The following is a 20741-nucleotide window of genomic DNA, read 5'->3' on the forward strand; positions in this document are numbered from 1 at the left end:
AGTATCCAGCTAGGTAGCAATCCAATGAGGGCCCGTCTCACAATCAGCAATGGAGCCACAGCATGCAGAACTGTTTATGCACCTGCATAGTCCAATCTGCTTTTGAACATGCCCCTTTGACAGTTATTCAACTTCTGCTCATTAGGGTCATCTCTTCAGCTAAGGGGCAGATGTACTAAGCCTTGGAGAGTGATAAAGTGGAACGTGCTAAACTACCAGCCAATCAGCACCTAACTCATTTTTTAAACAAAGCATGTAACATGACAGTTAGGAGCTGATTGGCTTGTACTTTACCTCTTTCCACTTTATCACTCTCTCAAGCTTAGTGCATCTCAGTGAGTTTCAGGATCAGTGGCATCAGCCAAGGGACAAGATGACAGGGAGAGTCCTATGTGTAATATTACATTGTGGTGTGGTGTTATTCTTTAAGTAATAATAATAAGAAACTGCTGTGAATGCTGATGCTGCTTAACTATCATTACTGCTGTTATGTATATGTAAGGGTTCCTTAGCCAACAGAAGGCACTTCATAAAACACAATAGTAAGCTAGAAAAAGATGCAAGTCAAACATAAAACAATTTAATTAAAGTTATGTGTATGTGTATGTGATTCCATAAAGTTCATTTTGTAGTGGTGGTTTTTTTTTCCGGACTATCGGATAAGTTATAAAGAGGTTTTCTCTTAAGAGACATTTACTGGTTAATTTACAAGTATGCAGAAAAGCCTGCACAGAACAGCTGGTTTATTTTGTTATATTGCAAGCAAGTTATAACAGAGTTTATAAACATAAGTTTCTGATTGGCGTAATTATGCTTCCGCATGTCCGTCACGTCTGGAGCCAACCTACTGTACCATTGCAGCCATCGCGTCCAGTTTATTTGGGTCTTGCTCTGTGATCTGTAGCAGAATGCAAACATAACTTCCATTTAAGCTTACAAAACATAGGTGTAAGCAGGGGTGGATTTAGGGGGTTGCGAGGTGGTACGGGGCACATGCCCCTTCCCTGCATTTCTGGGACCAAGGGCATACCTGCCATATGTGCAGAGGGTGCAGCTGCTTTGGGACCCACCTTCCCTGTCAAAGAAACATGTTATATACATTTTTCACCATGGGTTATACATTGGGGCACTTACAAACTTTTGCTATGGGGCCTACAAATATCTAGTTACACTCCTGTCTGGGAATTAGTATTTTTCTGTTTAGACATTACTACTAGGTGCTGGGGGTGACTGGCTTTCAAAGCCTGGGGATCTGGACTTCACACAGCAATTTCCTACAGCAGCCCAACGCCAACTGAGCAGATACATGAATGCTCCCGTACTACATCCAGCAGCAGTAGCTGAATCACATTAGAGCCAATGATGAATGCAGAGCACAGTGTCTTGTAGTTGCCACTAAGTTCCTCCTCAACTCGCTCGTCGTCGCTTGGCTTCAGCTGTAATATTGCTGGGACAGTTACTGCATTGCCTTTGAATAGAGGCTGCAGCCTCCGGCTCAGACATCATGGCAGACAGCTAAATTGATGACAGGGCAGCCCTAGCTGTTTCCGGGTAGTCATGGTGTACAATCAATGGAGGTCTGAGGGGTATGTGAAGAATAAGCTGTTGGTGCAGAGGGGAGTGTGATGAATAAGCTGGTGAGCAGAGAGCATAGGCCAATGCAAGGGGGGTTTCTAGTTGCCTGGAAACCCCCCTCCAAGCGAGTTTCTTAAATTATGACCACAATAGCTATATTGAATAATACAATTTTACTAGAGCTGGGGCCACAACATGCAGTGTACAGGATGGAATCGAGCTGCTGAATATACCCAGAGACAGACACTTTTTCTACCAAGTATGTTATGTGGGTGGAACTGATCACTCCATTAGCGCAACAGACAAAACTGCCCCTCCATAGGCTGACCACACTGTAGAATGAAGCATCTGTAAACCCACCTCTAAAAATCCTGTGTTTGACCCTGGAGGGATAAGAGAAGTAAAAGCTGGTGGATATTTTCAACTCTTTATTATTTTGTTTCTCCAATATAGAACAGACACTTTTGAGCAATTCAGTTCACAGGGATGTACAGCTGCACAAACAACAAAGAACTAGGGGCCTAATTCAGACGTGATTGCTGCAACAGCAGCGATCGCAGACTGAAGCCCATTGTCTTGTGCGCATGTGCAGCGGGCACACTGCCCGAGCGCACACAGTGAGATGTGAAAGCATCTCACTGGTGCGATGGCCTCTGCCTGATTGACAGGCAGAGGCAGTCACAGGCGTGTCAGCATCATTGGGGGGGTCATGTTGGCAGCGTTAGGCAGGTGCTGTTCGGACAATTGTCCGAACCATTGCTGGGGCGGGCCACGGCGGCTGCTTGACATCACACGCAGACGCTGCAACCCAAAACATGGCGGGTAGCCAGCTGCCTCCGCAGCTAGGCTGCCAAGGCAGGGTCATAACTATGGGCCTAATTCAGACCTGATCGTAGCAGGAAATGTGTTAACAAATGGGCAAAACCATGTGCACTGCGGGAGAGGGCAGATATAATAACGTGCAGAGAGAGTTAGATTTGGGTGGGGTGTGTTCAAACTGAAATCTGAATTGCAGTGTAGAAATAAAGCGGTCAGTATTTACCCTGCACAGAAACAAAATAACCCACCCAAATCTAAAGCTCTCTGCACATGTTATATCTGCCCCCCTGCAGTGCACATGGTTTTACCCATCTGCTAACAAATTTGCTGCTATGATCAACTCTGAATTACACCCTAGGTGTGTGCGGAGGGGCACAGCATATAGCGCTGCAGGGTAGGTGGCGCTGTTAGCGGCACTTGTCAATTGTCTGTTTTAATTACTTTCACTGGCAGCTTTCCCCTTTTTAAAACGCAGCATCTCCTGACCGCCCCTGTCTCCTACCCTAACCCCTTCTATCGCTAATACCTACACAGCATTCATGAACTCAGCTTGAGCTTTCTTTGTTATTCAGTCACCTTGTCCTTTATTTAATTTCAAGATGCTGACATACCTGGGATTCAAACCTATTGCCTGTTGCATTGCAGTCAGACAATCTATTTTATCTGCCCTTACATAGAAAGGTAGATAATACTAAGCTAGGGAATACTAAGTATTTGAAGCTTACCTTGTACTTTGTGAAAAAATGATCAGCATTGCAGCTGAGCAGATCTATGTAGTGTGTGGCTACAAGAGATTGGATGGGTGGTTGCACACTACATATATCTGCTCAGTTGCAATGCTAATTTTTTTTTTTTTTTTTACAAAGCACCAGTAGCTTCATTAGTGTTTATAGTTTTTATGCAGGATCAAATGGACCAATGAATAAGGTGTAGGGGCATCATAGCATGGGCTTTCTCTGGGATCAATCTTGGCATGCCCCTTCGCCATGAGGCATGCATCTTACAGTATGTCCCTATTAAAAAAAATGGGAGGGGGCGCTAATTCTCTCTTTGGCATAGGGCACCAAAAAGTCTAGTTAAGGCTCTGTGCGTAGGTAGGAAACTACTCGTCGCCATGTAATGCTTTTGCACCTCTGTGGGGGGGTTGGGGAGGGGTAGGGTTTGACATGTGGGGTGGACTAGCTATTTCAGCTCTGAATCACCCCCTATGACCCACAAACTACGAGGAAAAATGCACAATGGCTTTGATCTGACTGTGTCTCTGGCACTATGCCACCATCACAGCTAATTGAATTACCCCCTGCTGTATATATTATGCTAGTTTCCATTTACTTCACAGTGCCTTTAAATAAGTGTATGGTATCAGCCGATTTTGACAAATTGTTATTGCTTTTCTTTTCAAAAATGTAACATTTGTAAACAGTATTGCCTCTAAAAATCCTGTATTTACCCTATAAGAGGGGTGCCTGGACAGCATGCATCATTAGACATCAGTGCATCTGGACTGCAGCCTTACCTACCTGTCAGCTTGGGGCATTAACTTATTATTTTTACTGTGCAAAAGTGCTGGGAAACTGTCCTTGGTGGGGGAGAGGCAGTAGGCTAAAGTTCTACCTAGGATAACAAGGAACCCTGCACTGCCCCTGTCTGTGTGTCCCTAACAGGTAGAGTCTCAGCTTAAGGTGTGATACTGTTATTTCTGAGGCATTTTTTTCCACCTGCAAGTGTGATACTGAATTACAGATGTCCATAAGAAAACCTTTAACCCAGCAATGCAATGGACAGCCAAGGTCCTGCCCCCCCCCCCCCCCTCTAGTGGTGGCGGCACAAAATCTGCAGACATGCTCTTTATTTACATCAAGCACGTGGCCATGTCCCTTTACACACCTGCTGTGTTTCCCCCTATATTGTTTTTTTCTGTATCTGACCCTTGGTATAGGACTATGCTAAGGACTCAGGCAGAGGTTAAAGTGGGGGGGAACGAGGTGGAACTGAGTTCCACCACCTGTAATGGTATGGGGAACTAGTTCCACCATCTCCATTGCCCTGCACAGTAATTCCAAGAGAAAAGCCCACCCCATCATCTGCGTCAATCAATGATACAGGCGGCACTAGTGTTGCTGATGAGCTGCAGCCACCTACTCCTTCCTCAGGTCCTGGTGCCCCCATGGTCCTCCTCCATGAGTTCCACCACATCACCGGGACCACTTTAAGCCCTGGACTCAGGTATCATACATGTTTGGCATTACTATATCTGGAATAAATAAACTAATACAGTTATTACTGGTGATTGCTCTCAGTAAATAAAGTAACCTTGGTCAGTTTTTTAATTCCTGAAGGAGCTAAAATTAATAATTTCAATGTTCTACCAATAGAAACCTCCATATACATAAAATGCACATAAACACTGGTACAGTTTAACAAATTAATAAATGATTATATAGCCTGTTAATTATTAGGGTCGGATGGCCCCTGATAGTTAAATATCCAACTCACCACCAATAGCGGCAGTGGATACTTAACTACCAGAGCAATTCAGTATTGCTGAAGATGGTGTTGGTTCCCACAAAGCAAACTCTGAAAACTTTATATGAACAATTATATGTTGCTAAGATGCAGAAGGTATTCCAAACTTTCCAGAGTGATCGTGGTATTACTCTGTATAACGACCAGCACATATATCAATAGCCAGCAGTTATAACCAATATAGGTCAAAAAGCTCAAACTGTAAAGCATAACATGCTAATGTGTATTATAAATGTATGTGTAGCATTTATTTTACCAAGGACACTGCCGAGTATAGAACAACAAAGTGAGAATTCTTATTTTCAGTCAGCCCAGTGATCGGTCAGGGCCCAGTACTGGGGGACATGGGTAAGCATGTTCTAGTTGCAAATATTGAGGCTCTCTTTATATGTTACAGGGGGCATGACCATGCTGCCTTGGCAGCATGGTTATAACTTATCTGTATTCATGGCTGCACCTATGAGAGGCCCGGGATACATGATGGGTAGAGAGCCCCCTGGTCAGTCCATGTCACTAGTACCTTCCATACTCTCCTGATCATAGCCCTGCTTAGTTTTATCTGAATTTCAGATTCCTGGTCTTCTAAGATACATCCATTTGATAAAATAGAACTAAACATAAATAGAAATAAATGCTTGTTTGGCAGCTTAGCATAAAATAGATAGATAGATAGATAGATAGATAGATAGATAGATAGATAGATAGATAGACAGACAGATAGCTAGACAGATAGCTAGACAGATAGCTAGACAGATAGCTAGACAGACAGACAGACAGACAGACAGACAGATATTCATTGATTTTGTTGGCTGAACTTCTTGCAATGTATTAACTGATTTTACCATTCATGTACAAAGTGCTTCACAGTTTATTACTATATCAGAATACCTGTACTAACAACATTTAATAAAATTGTAACTAAAAGCAGGGTTTTTTTAAAGATCGCAATATAATATTGATTAATCATTATACAAAATTAGTTACTTTAACATTTATAGACATTTTCATATGAAACCTTTCCGTTTTATTGTTACCATAGCAAAGATGAGTTATTTATCAAAGGTTTTCAAACAATTTCTACTGCACAAGGCCTAGGTATGTCTCTATACACTCTATTATAAAAAAAACACCAAGAAAAGGTAGACTTATCAGAATAATGCATATATAGGTGCATATTTACAGTGAGGGAAAACAACTGTTGCGTCTTGGGTTCCGTGTTTGCTTATTAAACAAGTCTTATCAAATGTATCTTTACTATTGAAGTCATGGCCTTGTTCACTACAAAGAATGTGGAGCCCAGTTGTGTTTTTCCTTGAATTTGTTCTCCGTCGGCTCCATATAAATGTTTTAAATGCTTCTTGTTGGCTTAATTCACAGCTTAGCATTTTGTAATGTTTCATTGGTTTAACACAGTAAAATGTGGTTAGTGCCAGTCAAAGGACTGGTTGACCATTTTGTAGAACCTGTGATTGTGTTCTCTGAAGTAAGAGTACAGTTGCTGTAGGACTGTTTCGTTCACGACAGGGTGGGGGCGCCCTTTGGATTCATGTAAGCACCTCTCTCTCCCGTCACTACGAATGCAGTAAAATCCCTTGGTTTGATTAAAGTAAAAGTTTGAAGACACAATTCTAGGAGGGAGGTCCAGGAACCTCTCCACCTTTTGCAGTTCCGTCAGAGGTGTTCTTATTAAAGTATTACCATCCACTATGTGAATTTGATCTAAATTGAAATATCTCAGCCATCTCTCCATGTGGACATCATACAAGCTCCTTTGTATGGCCTTATATTTGGTATTAAGTGCACCGTTTTTAATCACTATGCCCTCAAAGGTTTGTACTGGCTTGTGATTTTCAAGCCTGTTGTAGTACACCTGGGTATAATCGGAGATGACCCTCTCAGTAGGGTCTCTCAGAATAAGAAGTAATTTAATGGAACTATTCATGCCATGGATCCTTTCTGGTGCCTGCAGGGATGTGAAATAGCCAGGCGTCTTCTCAATGGTAATTTGATTTTCATAAGAGAACGGCATAAGATTCCTGTACCAGTCAATCCCTTTGATATAATTTTCATCCCAGTCAAAGAAATGTACTTCTGTTGCAGCTACCACAATGTTTGGGTGAATGTCCAACATTTCTAGCAGCGCCCTGGTCCCACCTTTCCGAACTCCCACAATGATTGTCTGAGGAGTGCAACGAATTGTTCCTGGAGGCTGGGGAGAGGAGTGTTCACTTGTGTTGAGGAGTTCCCCCAATTCAAATTTAGCCTCTGAAAGAGAAGAATTTTCAAGAGGTGGGTAGTCAACAGGAGCCATCTGACACTGGGTCAGTAGGAGAAGCGCGGAGACCAAATATACGGCCATGTAGAGGGCAATGGAGACGTCAGTTCCAAAAAATGCTAAATCCGACTGATAAGCTCATGTGTTCAATGGAAATGTAAGAAGTGAAGAGCAGATGACTGGAAATGGTGCCCAAATGCATCTATTAAGGAAACAAAAACAAAAAAAACATACACATTAGAATAGATTAAAAAAAACTCTCCACAAGAATATGCCAAATACAAAATATAATTTTTATCCATGACTTATTCAAAAGAATATTTCTCTTAGCAACAAATAAAGAACTCCCTCAAAAGTCCAGAGTGAACTAAATTTTGTCAGTCATACAATTTTAAAAGACAACATATACCTATAGCTGACAATCAACGGCAACTGACAGCTGTATTCTCCTTGCATTCATTTTGCCATCAAATGCATTTGAAGAACAGTTGACGTTGCAGTGGATCTATAAATTGTAGTTCTAACTTCACCATATGTCTTCTCAAAGTTCATGGAGAATTTAGCAACTGGAAATTCTTCAGTGCAACCATTTCACAACCATATGTACAGCCCATCTCAAGTATAGGGTGTTTTGCGATATTTTTGTAATTTTTTTTTTTGAAGACTTTATAACATGCATTTTCAAGAAGGTCTACTAATGTTAAGCATACATTATACAACCTCACATCCTGCACCCATAATTATACTTACCTTTCTGGAGTCCCGCACTGACCGGCATTGCAGAGCAGCAGAAAATCACTGGGAAGATGGCAATGCTGTTATTTTCCCGCTGATTTGCGCATGTGCAATAGGAAAGTTATGTGGCACAGGTGCCATTTTCCCACAGACCTTCTCTGGCACAAAGCATCACTTGACCCACATGATCAAAGTGGCCATGCTTCAAGCACTGTAGAGCAATATGGGCTATTCCATGCAATGTCCCATACATGCACCGTATAAAAAATATGTAGCTGTGTATCTTTTGAGTTTTAGGTTGACAAGTTAAATTATAGCACTTTCTCATAGGTTTTCATTAAAGCAAATAACACAGACTCTAAATACAAAGAGCTGAATTACCAAGTAGAAGTTTCCTATATGCCTCATACATGACATGGTGTGGTCCATCAGAGTATATGCTGTAAGGTGAATAAATTAAAATTGTAAATCTTGGCTCCTGCTCCGGGAACTCTGGGAACCGGTATTTCCCCTGAGGTAGAATAATAATAATAATAATAATAATAATAATATTCTTTATGCATTTCAGCCTTCCGCTGGTGTAAAGATCTACAGACAGTACATAACTGCTTCTTATGGTTTCTAGGGCATTGACCTTTTCTTTTCTTTTATGGTCCAATTTCTTAACCGCTCTGTTATTCGAATTCAAACTGCCAAAATTATTTCAACTCTAAAGTGATACTGCCCCAAACAGTATCCAAAATGATTGGCACGGTGGTCAGAATCTGACTTTGGTTTGTTCTCAAATGCTTCAAGGGTTATTTTCAACATCAATTAGCCTCACGTAAACTATTTCTTCAGTAAAACAAGCGTGCTATTTGGCTTAAGCAGCTTGACATTAAGCCAGACTATTGCTCTTTCACAGCATCTTCAGTCATCTGCTGACCACCTTCTATATTTTCAAGTGGTGTCACAGCCAAAAGTTAATGATTTACTATTGACTGTGACACCACTTTAAAAAAAATGAAGAAAATTAGACATTGCCAATTGCTAATTATTATTATTATTTTTTTTAGTTTGAGAAGAGGATTGATTGCCAGCTGTTATATAGAACATTCTAAAATAGGACTTTCCTCATCCCTAATAATTTATGGATTAGTTAACTAACATACTTATGGGAAGACCTGATGTGGTAAAGAATAGTTGAATATATATTGACATATTTATATTATATTTTATTTTGATATCTGTACAGTGAAAACTTTGGAACAGAGCAAAATGTAAACGGCAGCAATGTAAGGGTAAATGTCAGCCGTGTTCTAGGAGAAAACGATTTTACCCTGACTTGTTTTATTCAGGGAGAGGAAACCATCATCTACTGTCAATCCCTTTCTCTTTCTCAGAAGAAACTGTCCATTTTTTTCTCACCAGTCCGGCCTTACCGTAGCTGTCTGTCAATCAAACAGATCAACTTTGAGAGAAAAACTATTCTATGTGCAGAAATAAAAAATGCAGCACATACACTAGTTACATTGTCCATGCTCTTCTTTACAATGGAGATATCTTGCTGAACCTTTATGTTAATGCGTGTGTCCTGATTTTACCTAAAACAAGTGTCTAGGTTCCGTTGTGTCAAGTGGTCTACTCCCTTTAGCTAAATACTTCCTGTAAACGTGACCCTGAACTTCCTTTTTACTGTGCCCATCCATATTATAAACCATTCACCTCTGGCCCGACAAGAAGATAGACAGAAGGGGCTCCTTTTAAACTTTTGCTGTAACAGAGATTCGACCATAACATTGTCAGGTGTCTGTCAACAGGAAAGATATATATGACTGGGCAGCAGTGGTTCTGTGTATATATGAGGATCCGCTGCAATACCTGCTACAGACAACAGTGAGCCTCATAGACATTCACAGTGCAACTTACTGTACACACATGCATAGTGCACCTTATGCACATGTGCAGTGTGTAGGAGTAATATTGATTAAAATGCTTTTGATGTACTAATGCTTCAATATAATATTCTAAATATTGTATATATGAACCTTTACATATATTGTAAGGTCATCGTTGCTTATATGTGTGCTAGATACAACGGGTGTTTTCCTCAAATACTTTATAAGAAAGAATGCGAAGCAAGAGGACAGAGAATTACAGAAATAGGATATGTTCAGCCTCGTACAAGACTCCCAGAATAGTTTGGAAATGTGTCCTTTTTGTATACTCCTCTTATGTCATTAAAACTTGTACTTTGTATGATTATCTAATTTTATCATGAATACTTCACTGTGATTGGAGGGCATGTAACGAGACCCTTTTTACTTGGTTTAATTAAAGGTTCCCTCTGTCACAGGAAGGACAGAGCAGTGTTATACTGACAACTGTGTCCAGTGTGATTTCTTGCTCCCCAGCCAGTTGTATCTAGTACTTTGAATCTCCAAGACAGAAGGGCTACTAAGGTGTTGGTAACTGAGGTGTAAGCCTTATTACCCCAACAACGGCCACTTATGCACATGTGCAGTGCCACTTATGCACATGCGCCACTGGCATATTTATAATGGGTGCAGTGTATGCGGTGCACACAGGCCCCTGTGGGGGGGGGGGCATTTTTTGAATACTCACGCCTCCGGAGTCCCGCACCAACATCAGCAATGCAATGAAATCACTGTGAAAATGGTGAAGCGACCATTTTCATGGAGTTCTGAGCATGCACAGTAGAGAAATCCCTGGGAAAATAGCCACTGCGCCATTTTTCCAGAGATCTGAGCATGTGGAGTGGAGTCTGAGCCCTTTAGTGCTCAGACTCTCAGTACTGTCAGCAGAGAGGAAGGGAGTCTGAATGGAGGAGGCTGCACATGGGCCTCCTCCTCTCTTTAAGCGCCCCTGACATGCACAGTGCATCTTATACACATGCGCAGTGCAACTTACTGTATACACATGCACAGTGCAACTTACTGTATACACATGCACAGTGCAACTTACTGTATACACATGCACAGTGCAACTTACTGTATACACATGCACAGTGCAAGTTTTATACATGCCCAGTTCAGCCATTACACATGTGCAGCATGCCATCAACACTGAAACTGCACATTTGGTTTAATTTACTGCAAACAACAGTAAAGTCAAACCAAAGAGCACTACGAGACCTCACCTGTATGCAGCCTTTATGAAGGCCTTAACTCCTGCCAATCTTTGCAGATTAAACTTGGAAATCTACTTTTCTGCTGGAGTGTCTTTGTTTGATTGCCTGTTTATTGCCTTTGGATTCAACCCTTGACGTTCTACAAACTCCAAAATCCATCAACTTCAGCTGTATCCCTCTCAACTCTTGCCTCTCCAACCCATCAACTTCACCTTTCTACCTCATGACATGTCCTTTTAGGACTATGGGGGTCATTCCAAATTGTTCGCTCGCAAGCTGCTTTTAGCAGCTTTGCACACGCTAAGCCGCCGCCTACTGGGAGTGAATCTTAGTTTATCAAAATTGCGAACGAAAGATTAGCAGAATTGCGAATAGACACTTCTTAGTAGTTTCTGAGTAGCTCCAAACTTACTCGGCATCTGCGATCAATTCAGTGCTTGTCGTTCCTGGTTTGACGTCACAAACACACCCAGCGTTCGCCCAGACACTCCTCCGTTTCTCCAGCCACTCCCGCGTTTTTCCCAGAAACGGTAGCGTTTTTTCACACACACCCATAAAACGGACAGTTTCCGCCCAGAAACACCCACTTCCTGTCAATCACATTACGATCACCAGAACGAAGAAAAAACCTCGTAATGCCGTGAGTAAAATTCCTAACTGCATAGCAAATTTACTTGGCGCAGTCGCACTGCAGACATTGCGCATGCGCAGTAGCGACTAATCGCTCCGTTGCGAAAAAAAAATAACGAGCGAACAACTCGGAATGACCCCCTATGTGTTTTGACCGCTTGTGGTGCACATCTAATAACACTACTTCCAAAAAGCAGTGGTGCAGTGCATACGAGACATTTGATGCAACAAAGCTGGAGAAAAGCAGAGCATTTTCTATATCCCTCATCCCCATTCAGTTTCCTTTTGTAAAGTACATATGTGTGAGATACCCAAGTCCAATCATAAAGCTCAATGACCTCTATGTAAACATCTGTCACTGTTATGAGCCACGGCAGGGAGCGTGGCAGCTCACTACTTTCTTCCGGGTCCTGGCCGTCACTAGGAGACCAGGACGCCGTAAGCGGCATCAGTAACTGCTTGGCATGTTGGTCCCAGTCATAGCTAGGAGACCGGGATGCCAGCATGCATCCACACTGAAAGGTCTCAGCTGGTTCTAATTACTGGGACACTTAATACTACTATGTGCAGCACCACATCTGCAGAATATTTTAATTCAGGGGGCTTGTCTTTGTTGAGGCATACTGATGGCCATTGTGTGTGATAAAGGCAGCCAGGGCTTAGCCTCCTTGTCAGTTATAGCTTTATGCCCTGGTGTTTATCTTCCTAATTCTGGTGCCTTGGTGTCGTAATCCTGGATTCACTTTGTCTCTATTTCCTGGTCAATAGTCTCCTGCCCTCTGCATCTTCTGCTCTGTTTGACTATTACCTTCAACAGGAGACTAGTAGGAAGATGTGAGGAGAAGGATGTATGCTCCTCCAGGAGTGCTTGGAGTATGGAGGAGGCTGCAGCACAAGTGTTATCTTGGTTGGCAGAATGGGTCGAGAAACTATACAACAAGAGTGCACATTTTAATCAACACAAATCTTGTTCCACTTGCCCTTGTAAGAACTAATTAATATTTGAACATTTAAATGTTTCAATTTGGGAGTATGGAATTGAAGATTTTAAAGTATTGTATGTTATTGTCAGATTAAACATTATGCAAGAGTCTTGTAAATAAGAGAAGTAATAATGGGGCACAAGGACATTCAGACATTGGAATTCCATGCATGTTCCACACACTTTGCCCTTGCAGTCTAAGATGCTACTGAATGAGACCTGCCCCAGAGGTTATCAGCTCTGCTTGTCCTGGACTAGCCTGAAAGCAAAGAAAGTCTACACTGGGCCTCTCAGGTGTGACAGAAATGGTGAGTGGGGCTGTCACAAAATTCTATGCACTCATAAATCTCTCTACATGACAAACAACATGCATTGTCTCTGACTGTCTCAGCATTGCCCTCTGCCACAGACTCCTAACCACTGCAAGCCAGGCCCTCTCTCCTCTCTGTCTCATGTCTGTACACTTCTTCATCAACATCGTGTATACTTGTTCTGTTTTCATATATTTTGCATGATTTGTGCAGTTTTGTGGCATCATACAAATGAGCAATCATAAATATGTTGATTGACGTAAGGCATATTTATCCTGAGAGACTATAATAATTTCCTATCAATCACTGTATCTGTGTCATGGGGATTGCAATATACCAGTCTACTCTACACCAGACTAGAAATGAGTGGTATGTCCAAATCTGTTGAGCTGAATATTTGACTCATGCTTTATTTTGTTTTCACTGGTGAATTCTGGCCCCGATGGTTTCCAGTTCCACCCCAGCCACACTACACTGCAGAATGAACTGATAATCATTTTCCCAGTAATATTCATACAATATTTTTAAACAGATAGCAGAACACTATGGCCCTCATTCCGAGTTGTTCGCTCGCAAGCTGCTTTTAGCAGCATTGCACACGCTAAGCCGCCGCCTACTGGGAGTGAATCTTAGCTTATCAAAATTGTGAACGAAAGATTAGCAGAATTGCGAATAGACACTTCTTAGCAGTTTCTGAGTAGCTCCACACTTACTCGGCAACTGCGATCAGTTCAGTCAGTTTCGTTCCTGGTTTGACGTCACAAACACACCCAGCGTTCGCACAGACACTCCCCCGTTTTTTCAGACACTCCCGCGTTTTTCCCAGAAACGGCAGCGTTTTTTCACACACTCCCATAAAACGGCCAGTTTCCGCCCAGAAACACCCACTTCCTGTCAATCACATTACGATCACCAGAACGAAGAAAAAACCTTGTAATGCCGTGAGTAAAATTCCTAACTGCATAGCAAATTTACTTGGCGCAGTCGCACTGCGGACATTGCGCATGCGCATTAGCGACTAATCGCTCCGTTCCGACAGAAAAATAACGCGCAAACAACTCGGAATTACCACCTATATTGCCAAAATGACTGGTGGGGGGCTTGGGGACGAGCGCAACAAGCCTCTTGCGGCCACTGGGTTCTTTTCCCACTCTATGGGTGTCATGGACACCCACGAGTGGGAATAGTCTCTGTTGGTTGGCGTGATGATTGTCAGGATTGTGAGGCTGCGGATTGTAGGGGGAGGTATTGTGTAATATTCTTTTTACAGTGTGAATTTATTTTTTATATATTGTTATAGCTCATTCAATTAAAAGGTGATATGTCAGGATCTTTTTCATTTTCTAGGTTACCCCCCCTGGCGTATTTATAATGAGTGCAGTGTGTGCAGAGCACATGTGCCCCCAAGGTCCAGAAGGACCCACATTGCACACCATGTACCCATTTTTTTCAATATTTACCCTCTGGAGTTGCAGCACTAGTGCTGCAGAAATCACTGGGCAAATAGCATGGAGGCCATTTGCACTTTGTTTCATGCATGTGCAGTAGGAAAATCAATGGGAAAATGGTCACTGCACCATTTTCCTGGAGACCTGCACATGCGAACTAGACTCTGGGACAGCGCTAGGGTCCCTCAGTGACCCAAGTGCCCAGAGTCAATAGCATGTCCGTCAAGAGAGGGAGCTCAAAAGGAGACTGCACACAAGCCTCTTCCTCTCTCAAGACGCCCCTGGTTACTCCATTGTGGTCTGGAAGTTTTTGATACTTGGAGAGGTCTGAAATAGGAAACTTTATATATATGTATATATATATATTTAGAGAGAGAGAGAGAGAGAGAGAGACCAGCACTTTCCTTAGTAACCTCATTCACTTCAAAACATTAATACATAACTAGATTAATAATGCGGTTTTAGTTCATGAATTGTACAATGCTTTTAAGCTTGCAGCCCACATCACAGGACCCCAATTCACTGCAAGTCCTACACTATCACATACATTTTTCACATAGAATTATTGTTAACCTGGCAACTGCTATCCAATAGGAGAAAATGTGCACCTGTTTTAAAGCTAACCTGCCAACAAACTTTTGGCTATTAAATGTGAGACAGTCACCAACACAACTCCACTCATGTGTTTACCTGGTCAAAGCTCACCTGCCAACTGACTACTGGCTTTTAAAGGTGAGAAAGTCACCAGCACACCAATGAAACAGCTGACACAGGTTTAAAGTAAATTAGATTATATATATATATATATATATATATATATATATATATATATATATAACTGCTTTCAAGGGGTGCGATTTTTTAATTTGCAATGAGCATCATGAACCCTAGTTACACCTGTTGGAGATTAGTGACATGGCCTTGTAAACGGAGATCAACAAAATGTGAAAAATTAGCAGTGAGGGAACCTACACCAAAAATAATTGGTCTCACAGGAGGTAAAATAAGCATTTTGTAAACTGTAGGTAAGTGATAAAAATTAGGTGTGAGTGGATGTGAAGAAAAATAATAAAGTGATATCCAGCAACTGAAATTACCTCTTATGTTCTGGCTGCTAATACACTGCTCAAAAAAAATAAAGGGAACACTAAAATAACACATCCTAGATCTGAATGAATGAAGTATGCTTATTAAAGACTTTGTTCTTTACATAGTTGAATGTGCTGACAACAAAATCACACAAAAATTGTCAATGGAAATCAAATTTATTAACCCATGGAGGTCTGGATTTGGAGTCGCACTCAAAATTAAAGTGGAAAAACACACTACAGGCTGATCCAACTTTGATGTAATGTCCTTAAAACAAGTCAAAATGAGGCCCAGTAGTCTGTGTGGCCTCCACATGCCTGTATGACCTCCCTACAACGCCTGGGCATGCTCTTGATGAGGTGGCGGATGGTCTCCTGAGGGATCTCCTCCCAGACCTGGACTAAAGCATCCACCAACTCCTGGACAGTCTGTGTGCAACGTGGCGTTGGTGGATGGAGCGAGACATGATGTCCCAGATGTGCGCAATTGGATTCAGGTCTGGGGAACGGGTGGGCCAGTCCATAGCATCAATGCCTTTGTATTGCAGGAACTGCTGACACACTCCAGCCACATGAGGTCTAGCATTGTCTTGCATTAGGAGGAACCCAGGGCCAACAGCACCAGTATATGGTCTCACAAGGGGTCTGAGGATCTCATCTCGGTACCTAATGGCAGTCAGGCTACCTCTGGCGAGCACATGGAGGGCTGTGCGGCCCCCCAAAGAAATGCCACCCCACACCATTACTGACCCACTGCCAAACCGGTCATGCTGGAGGATGTTGCAGGCAGCAGAACGTTCTCCTTGGCGTCTCCAGACTCTGTCATGTCTGTCACATATGCTCAGTGAAAACCTGCTTTCATCCGTGAAGAGCACAGGGCGCCAGTGGCGAATTTGCCAATCTTGGTGTTCTCTGGCAAATGCCAAACGTCCTGCACGGTGTTGGGCTGTAAGCACAACCCCCACCTGTGGACGTTGGGCCCTCATACCACCCTCATGGAGTCTGTTTCTGATCATTTGAGTAGACACATGCACATTTCTGGCTTGCTGGAGGTCGTTTTGCAGGGCTCTGGCAGTGCTCCTCCTGTTCCTCCTTGCACAAAGGCGGAGGTAGCGGTCCTGCTGCTGGGTTGTTGCCCTCCTACGGCCTCTTCCACGTCTCCTGATGTACTGGCCTGTCTCCTGGTAGCGCCTCCATGCTCTGGACACTACGCTGACAGACACAGCAAACCTTCTTGTCACAGCTCGCATTGATGTGCCATCCTGGATGAGCTGCACTACCTGAGCCACTTGTGTGGGTTGTAGGGAGGTCATACAGGCACATGGAGGCCACGCACACTACTGAGCCTCATTTTGACTTGTTTTAAAGACATTTCATCAAAGTTGGATCAGCCTGTAGTGTGTTTTTCCACTTTAATTTTGAGTGTGACTCCAAATCCAGATCTCCATGGGTTAATAAATTTGATTTCCATTGATAATTTTTATGTGATTTTGTTGTCAGCACATTCAACTATGTAAAGAACAAAGTATTTAATAAGAATATTTCATTCATTCAGATCTAGGATGTGTTATTTTAGTGTTCCCTTTACTTTTTTGAGCAGTGTAAAAGATTTTCCAATTCTAATTGAAAGTTAGGGGTAGGATCACTTTTCAAGGGATTCTAATACTAGGGCGGGATGTAATGAAGTCTGAGATCACCGGAGGTGTGGGATGGATGCCGGCCGATCTCGGATGGTTTTTTTAAAGGGACAATCACTTAAAGATTTGGTTTTGCCTTGTAAGTGGCCAGCCCTTTAAAAGAAAAACGTCCAAGATCGACCATCATCCCGTACTTCTGGCGATCTCTGACTTCATTACATGCCACCCTGGGTGTTCTTAAACTGTTTGAATCTCTCCGAAATGTAATCTACCCTATTCATAGTTACAGTTCCAGTAACATCAAAATAGGGAATAGTTTGATAGATATTAGCTGAACTTTTTCCAATATAATCAATCCCTCCCTATCTACTTGATAGGTGATAAATTGTTGTTTAGATTTTCAAAATATCTTTTGTGGCAAAGGTATCTAAGATATTTATTGATTTGTTAAAAAAGTTTAAAGAGTTTAGCTGGAGAAAAAATTATGTTCTTTTTGTAGGAGACGGATTTAATCTTCTGTTATATGCCAATTTGAAATATAAATGCCTTTGTTTTACATCACATTTGTGCTCTTCTTCTGTTTCTGCCCCTTACTGTACCTCTCCCTTCTCCTTGTTCTCTTAATCTTAGGGGGTATGCCATTTGTATGTTATACAGTGATTTTTGTGATAGAAGTGTTTTAATCTTTGGATGTGAAAATCCTTAGATAGATGCCCCTGATGATTAATTAACCAACTTGACCTGCAGTGGTGGATACATAATTACCGAAGCAATTCATATTCCTCCAGTGCGAGGACAGATGTTCTGAAAAGTAGCTGTCCCCGTGATCAGTATTACTGCTACTGCCGACTATGAATATCTGTGGTCAGGCATGTGCACAGCTAAAGGTCACTCTGTGTGGTGTCGGCGGATCCCTCTTCCCAACCATAGGAAGAAGCGGGGCCCCAAGAACCAGCACCTTCTGAAAATGGCCTCATAGACAGAGAATACATTTCCTTATAGGAATCATCTCTATGTTGTTGGTATCTTTAGTTCTATCTTATGCTTAAAGGTGAAAAGCGGTATCAAACTAGATTGAACAGATTTAGAAGTAATGGGTGCGGTATGATTAGGTTTGGTACAAATTGCCTCATAAATTTGTTTATTTATGGCACCATTTTCAATTGTTATGTCTACGTGTCTCTATTAATTTATTAATGTATATTGGGGATCATGTGACCGGCGCTCGGGATCCCGTCGGTCACCATGCCGACGCGGGTTCCTGGGTGTTCACAAGCCCGACAGTCAGCATGCTGACTAACAGGGACTATTCCCACCCGTGGCAAGTGCAGCAAGCCACCGAGCACACTGCGTGGTGAGCGCCAGTAGCGGAATCCCCACTAGGCATGTGAGGCACATGCCTAGGGGTGGCACAACTTTATATATATATATATATATATATATATATATATATATACACACAGCGTGGGGCCCGGCACTCTCCACATAAATGTTCGTTACTGTCTCCGGTGCCCTCCGTATTAGGGGGGTATGGCAACTCCCCAACAATAGAACAACGTGGACGGCGGCACTCAGAAATAAAGACACTGCACGTGAAACTTGTAGCAAACGTTTCAAAGCAAACGGTTTTTTCGTCAGGGCATGACGAAAAAGCCGTTTGCTTTGAAACGTTGGCTACAAGTTTCAAGGGCAGTGTCTTTATTTCTGAGTGCCGCCGTCCACGTTGTTCTATATATATATATATATATATATATATAAAATTTTGCAAACATTGGTGGCAAGACAATGGGCAGCAAATTGTGGTCCAGGAGTTTGTAGTAGGGTGAGGTTGGGGCTGCTTTGGTGGTCTCGAGGCATCCGGACTGGCACCCGAAATGAAGGGAGCAATGATGTGATGAGGGCGGGGGGTGGGGGGGCAGCAGCCAGTAATGTGCCTAGGGGCGGCCTGACTCCTAAAATCGGCCCTAGCAAACGCAGTGAGCCCCCAAGGGGCTGTGTTGCGCTAGCCCCCTCATTCTGTTGTCGGGATCCCGGGGTCGATATGCCGACCACCGGGATCCCCAGCACCCATTTCCCCTACCCAACCCATATATTGTTTTGTATGTTTATTGACTCAAAACTGATCATATTTATACTGTTTACTATTTGCACTTTGTAGCAGTGCACTGGAAGCATTATTTCTATTGATTATTAATGGAGGATTTAACTAGTTTGCATGTGACATATTATACATTACATAATAACATACTATCAAAATGACCGATGTGACTACAAACTAAATAGTGCTCATTCAAGATGCCATCTACTTTAGCACCTACAAGTGATCTGTTTTGCCATTCTGTCTTTTTACTATAATCATTAGCTGTGTTTAGGTACCATACTGTATATTACGGTAGAGTTTTACGCTACAGTACTGCTATACTATACTATGAAGGTTGCATTAGAATTTTATAGGAGGGTGTATTGTCAGCTTTGAGGCATGGTTAAAGTACTTATGGCTTCATAGCAATGATTTAACTATGGCATTAGTAATTTAGAGTAAAGACCTGGAATGGAATCCTGCTCAATGACTAGCATTAAAGTGCTGTGTACTAATATTGTAGATTCTACCAGATGCACTGAAGTGCTGCTAAGTACTCCGGCTTTGACATTTCAGATCATTTGGTACTCTAGATTCTAAAATAGGCGATACCTTCTGACCTAATTTCTCATCGGGCACTATATTCAGAGTGTGCTTGACAGCTTGAGAGGAAAAGGCGGACAGCTTTTATTTGGAGAAATCCTACCTGACAGTAGCTAGACGATAAACACGTACAGCGTAGCTCCACACATTTGTGTGAAGTGACGTCTAAACAAAGTAGACAAAGTGGTTTAAACAGCGTTTGTGGAAAAGTGGAGAACATTTTGTAAGTAGCTGTATACAGCTGTCACATGCTCTGAATTAGGATTGTTTTGTAATACCTTCATGCGTTCTCCTTTATTTTATGCTATAATATACACACAGATTTGTCATTTTGAACTTTGGGGGAGATGCAACCAAACTTTTAAAGAGGACAGAAATGGAAGATGCCCTTGACAACACCCACGGATTAGAACATTTTTTTTTTATAGAATGTACTTGAGAAATTATAGCTAGAAGCTGATTGGTTCTCCCCTTATTCTCTTTAGAAGGTTTATATCTCCCCCTTTGTAAGGTAATGTGAGGCTGCACTGGAGGCAACCGATGAAAGAGGAGCAATCTAAACGGGGATACACACTAGGCGATTTCAGCCTAAAAAAACAACAATAATGAGATAAGTGTTGTTATCGTTTATTTTTGGGTTATATCGTCCAGTCTTGTCTTGTAATCTAGTGAGTAGAGTCATACTTAAAACATCAGACATATTTGCGTCTATATTGCCTTTCATGAACTGAATGAGGCTTTGTGAGTGAAACAGCACTTATCAAACGCAGACACACATTAACGTCACTGAACTGAAACCCGTTACAAAAGGCACTTCACCCACTGGCGTGATACTTTTTAAAAAGAAAAAAAGAAAAATCCTTTGGTGTTCCTCCCTTTACTTGGCATATACTATAAACTGG

At 42.1% G+C, this 20741-nt stretch overlaps 1 protein-coding gene across 2 annotated transcripts in view; it reads right to left on the bottom strand.

The window, feature by feature from the left end:
* Positions 1–5770: 5770 nt before the first annotated feature.
* The window catches only part of LOC135058179 (heparan sulfate glucosamine 3-O-sulfotransferase 1-like), a 217150-nt gene continuing 202179 nt past the window's right edge, over positions 5771–20741 (bottom strand). For both annotated transcript variants that reach the window (XM_063963749.1, XM_063963748.1), the window contains exon 2: positions 5771–7397. In XM_063963749.1, the coding sequence (XP_063819819.1) occupies positions 6344–7279 (936 nt within the window). In that variant the 5' untranslated portion in view covers positions 7280–7397 and the 3' untranslated portion in view covers positions 5771–6343. The remainder of the gene's footprint in view (positions 7398–20741) is intronic.

This window comes from Pseudophryne corroboree, chromosome 3, assembly GCF_028390025.1.
Source record: "Pseudophryne corroboree isolate aPseCor3 chromosome 3, aPseCor3.hap2, whole genome shotgun sequence".
NCBI lineage: Eukaryota > Metazoa > Chordata > Amphibia > Anura > Myobatrachidae > Pseudophryne > Pseudophryne corroboree.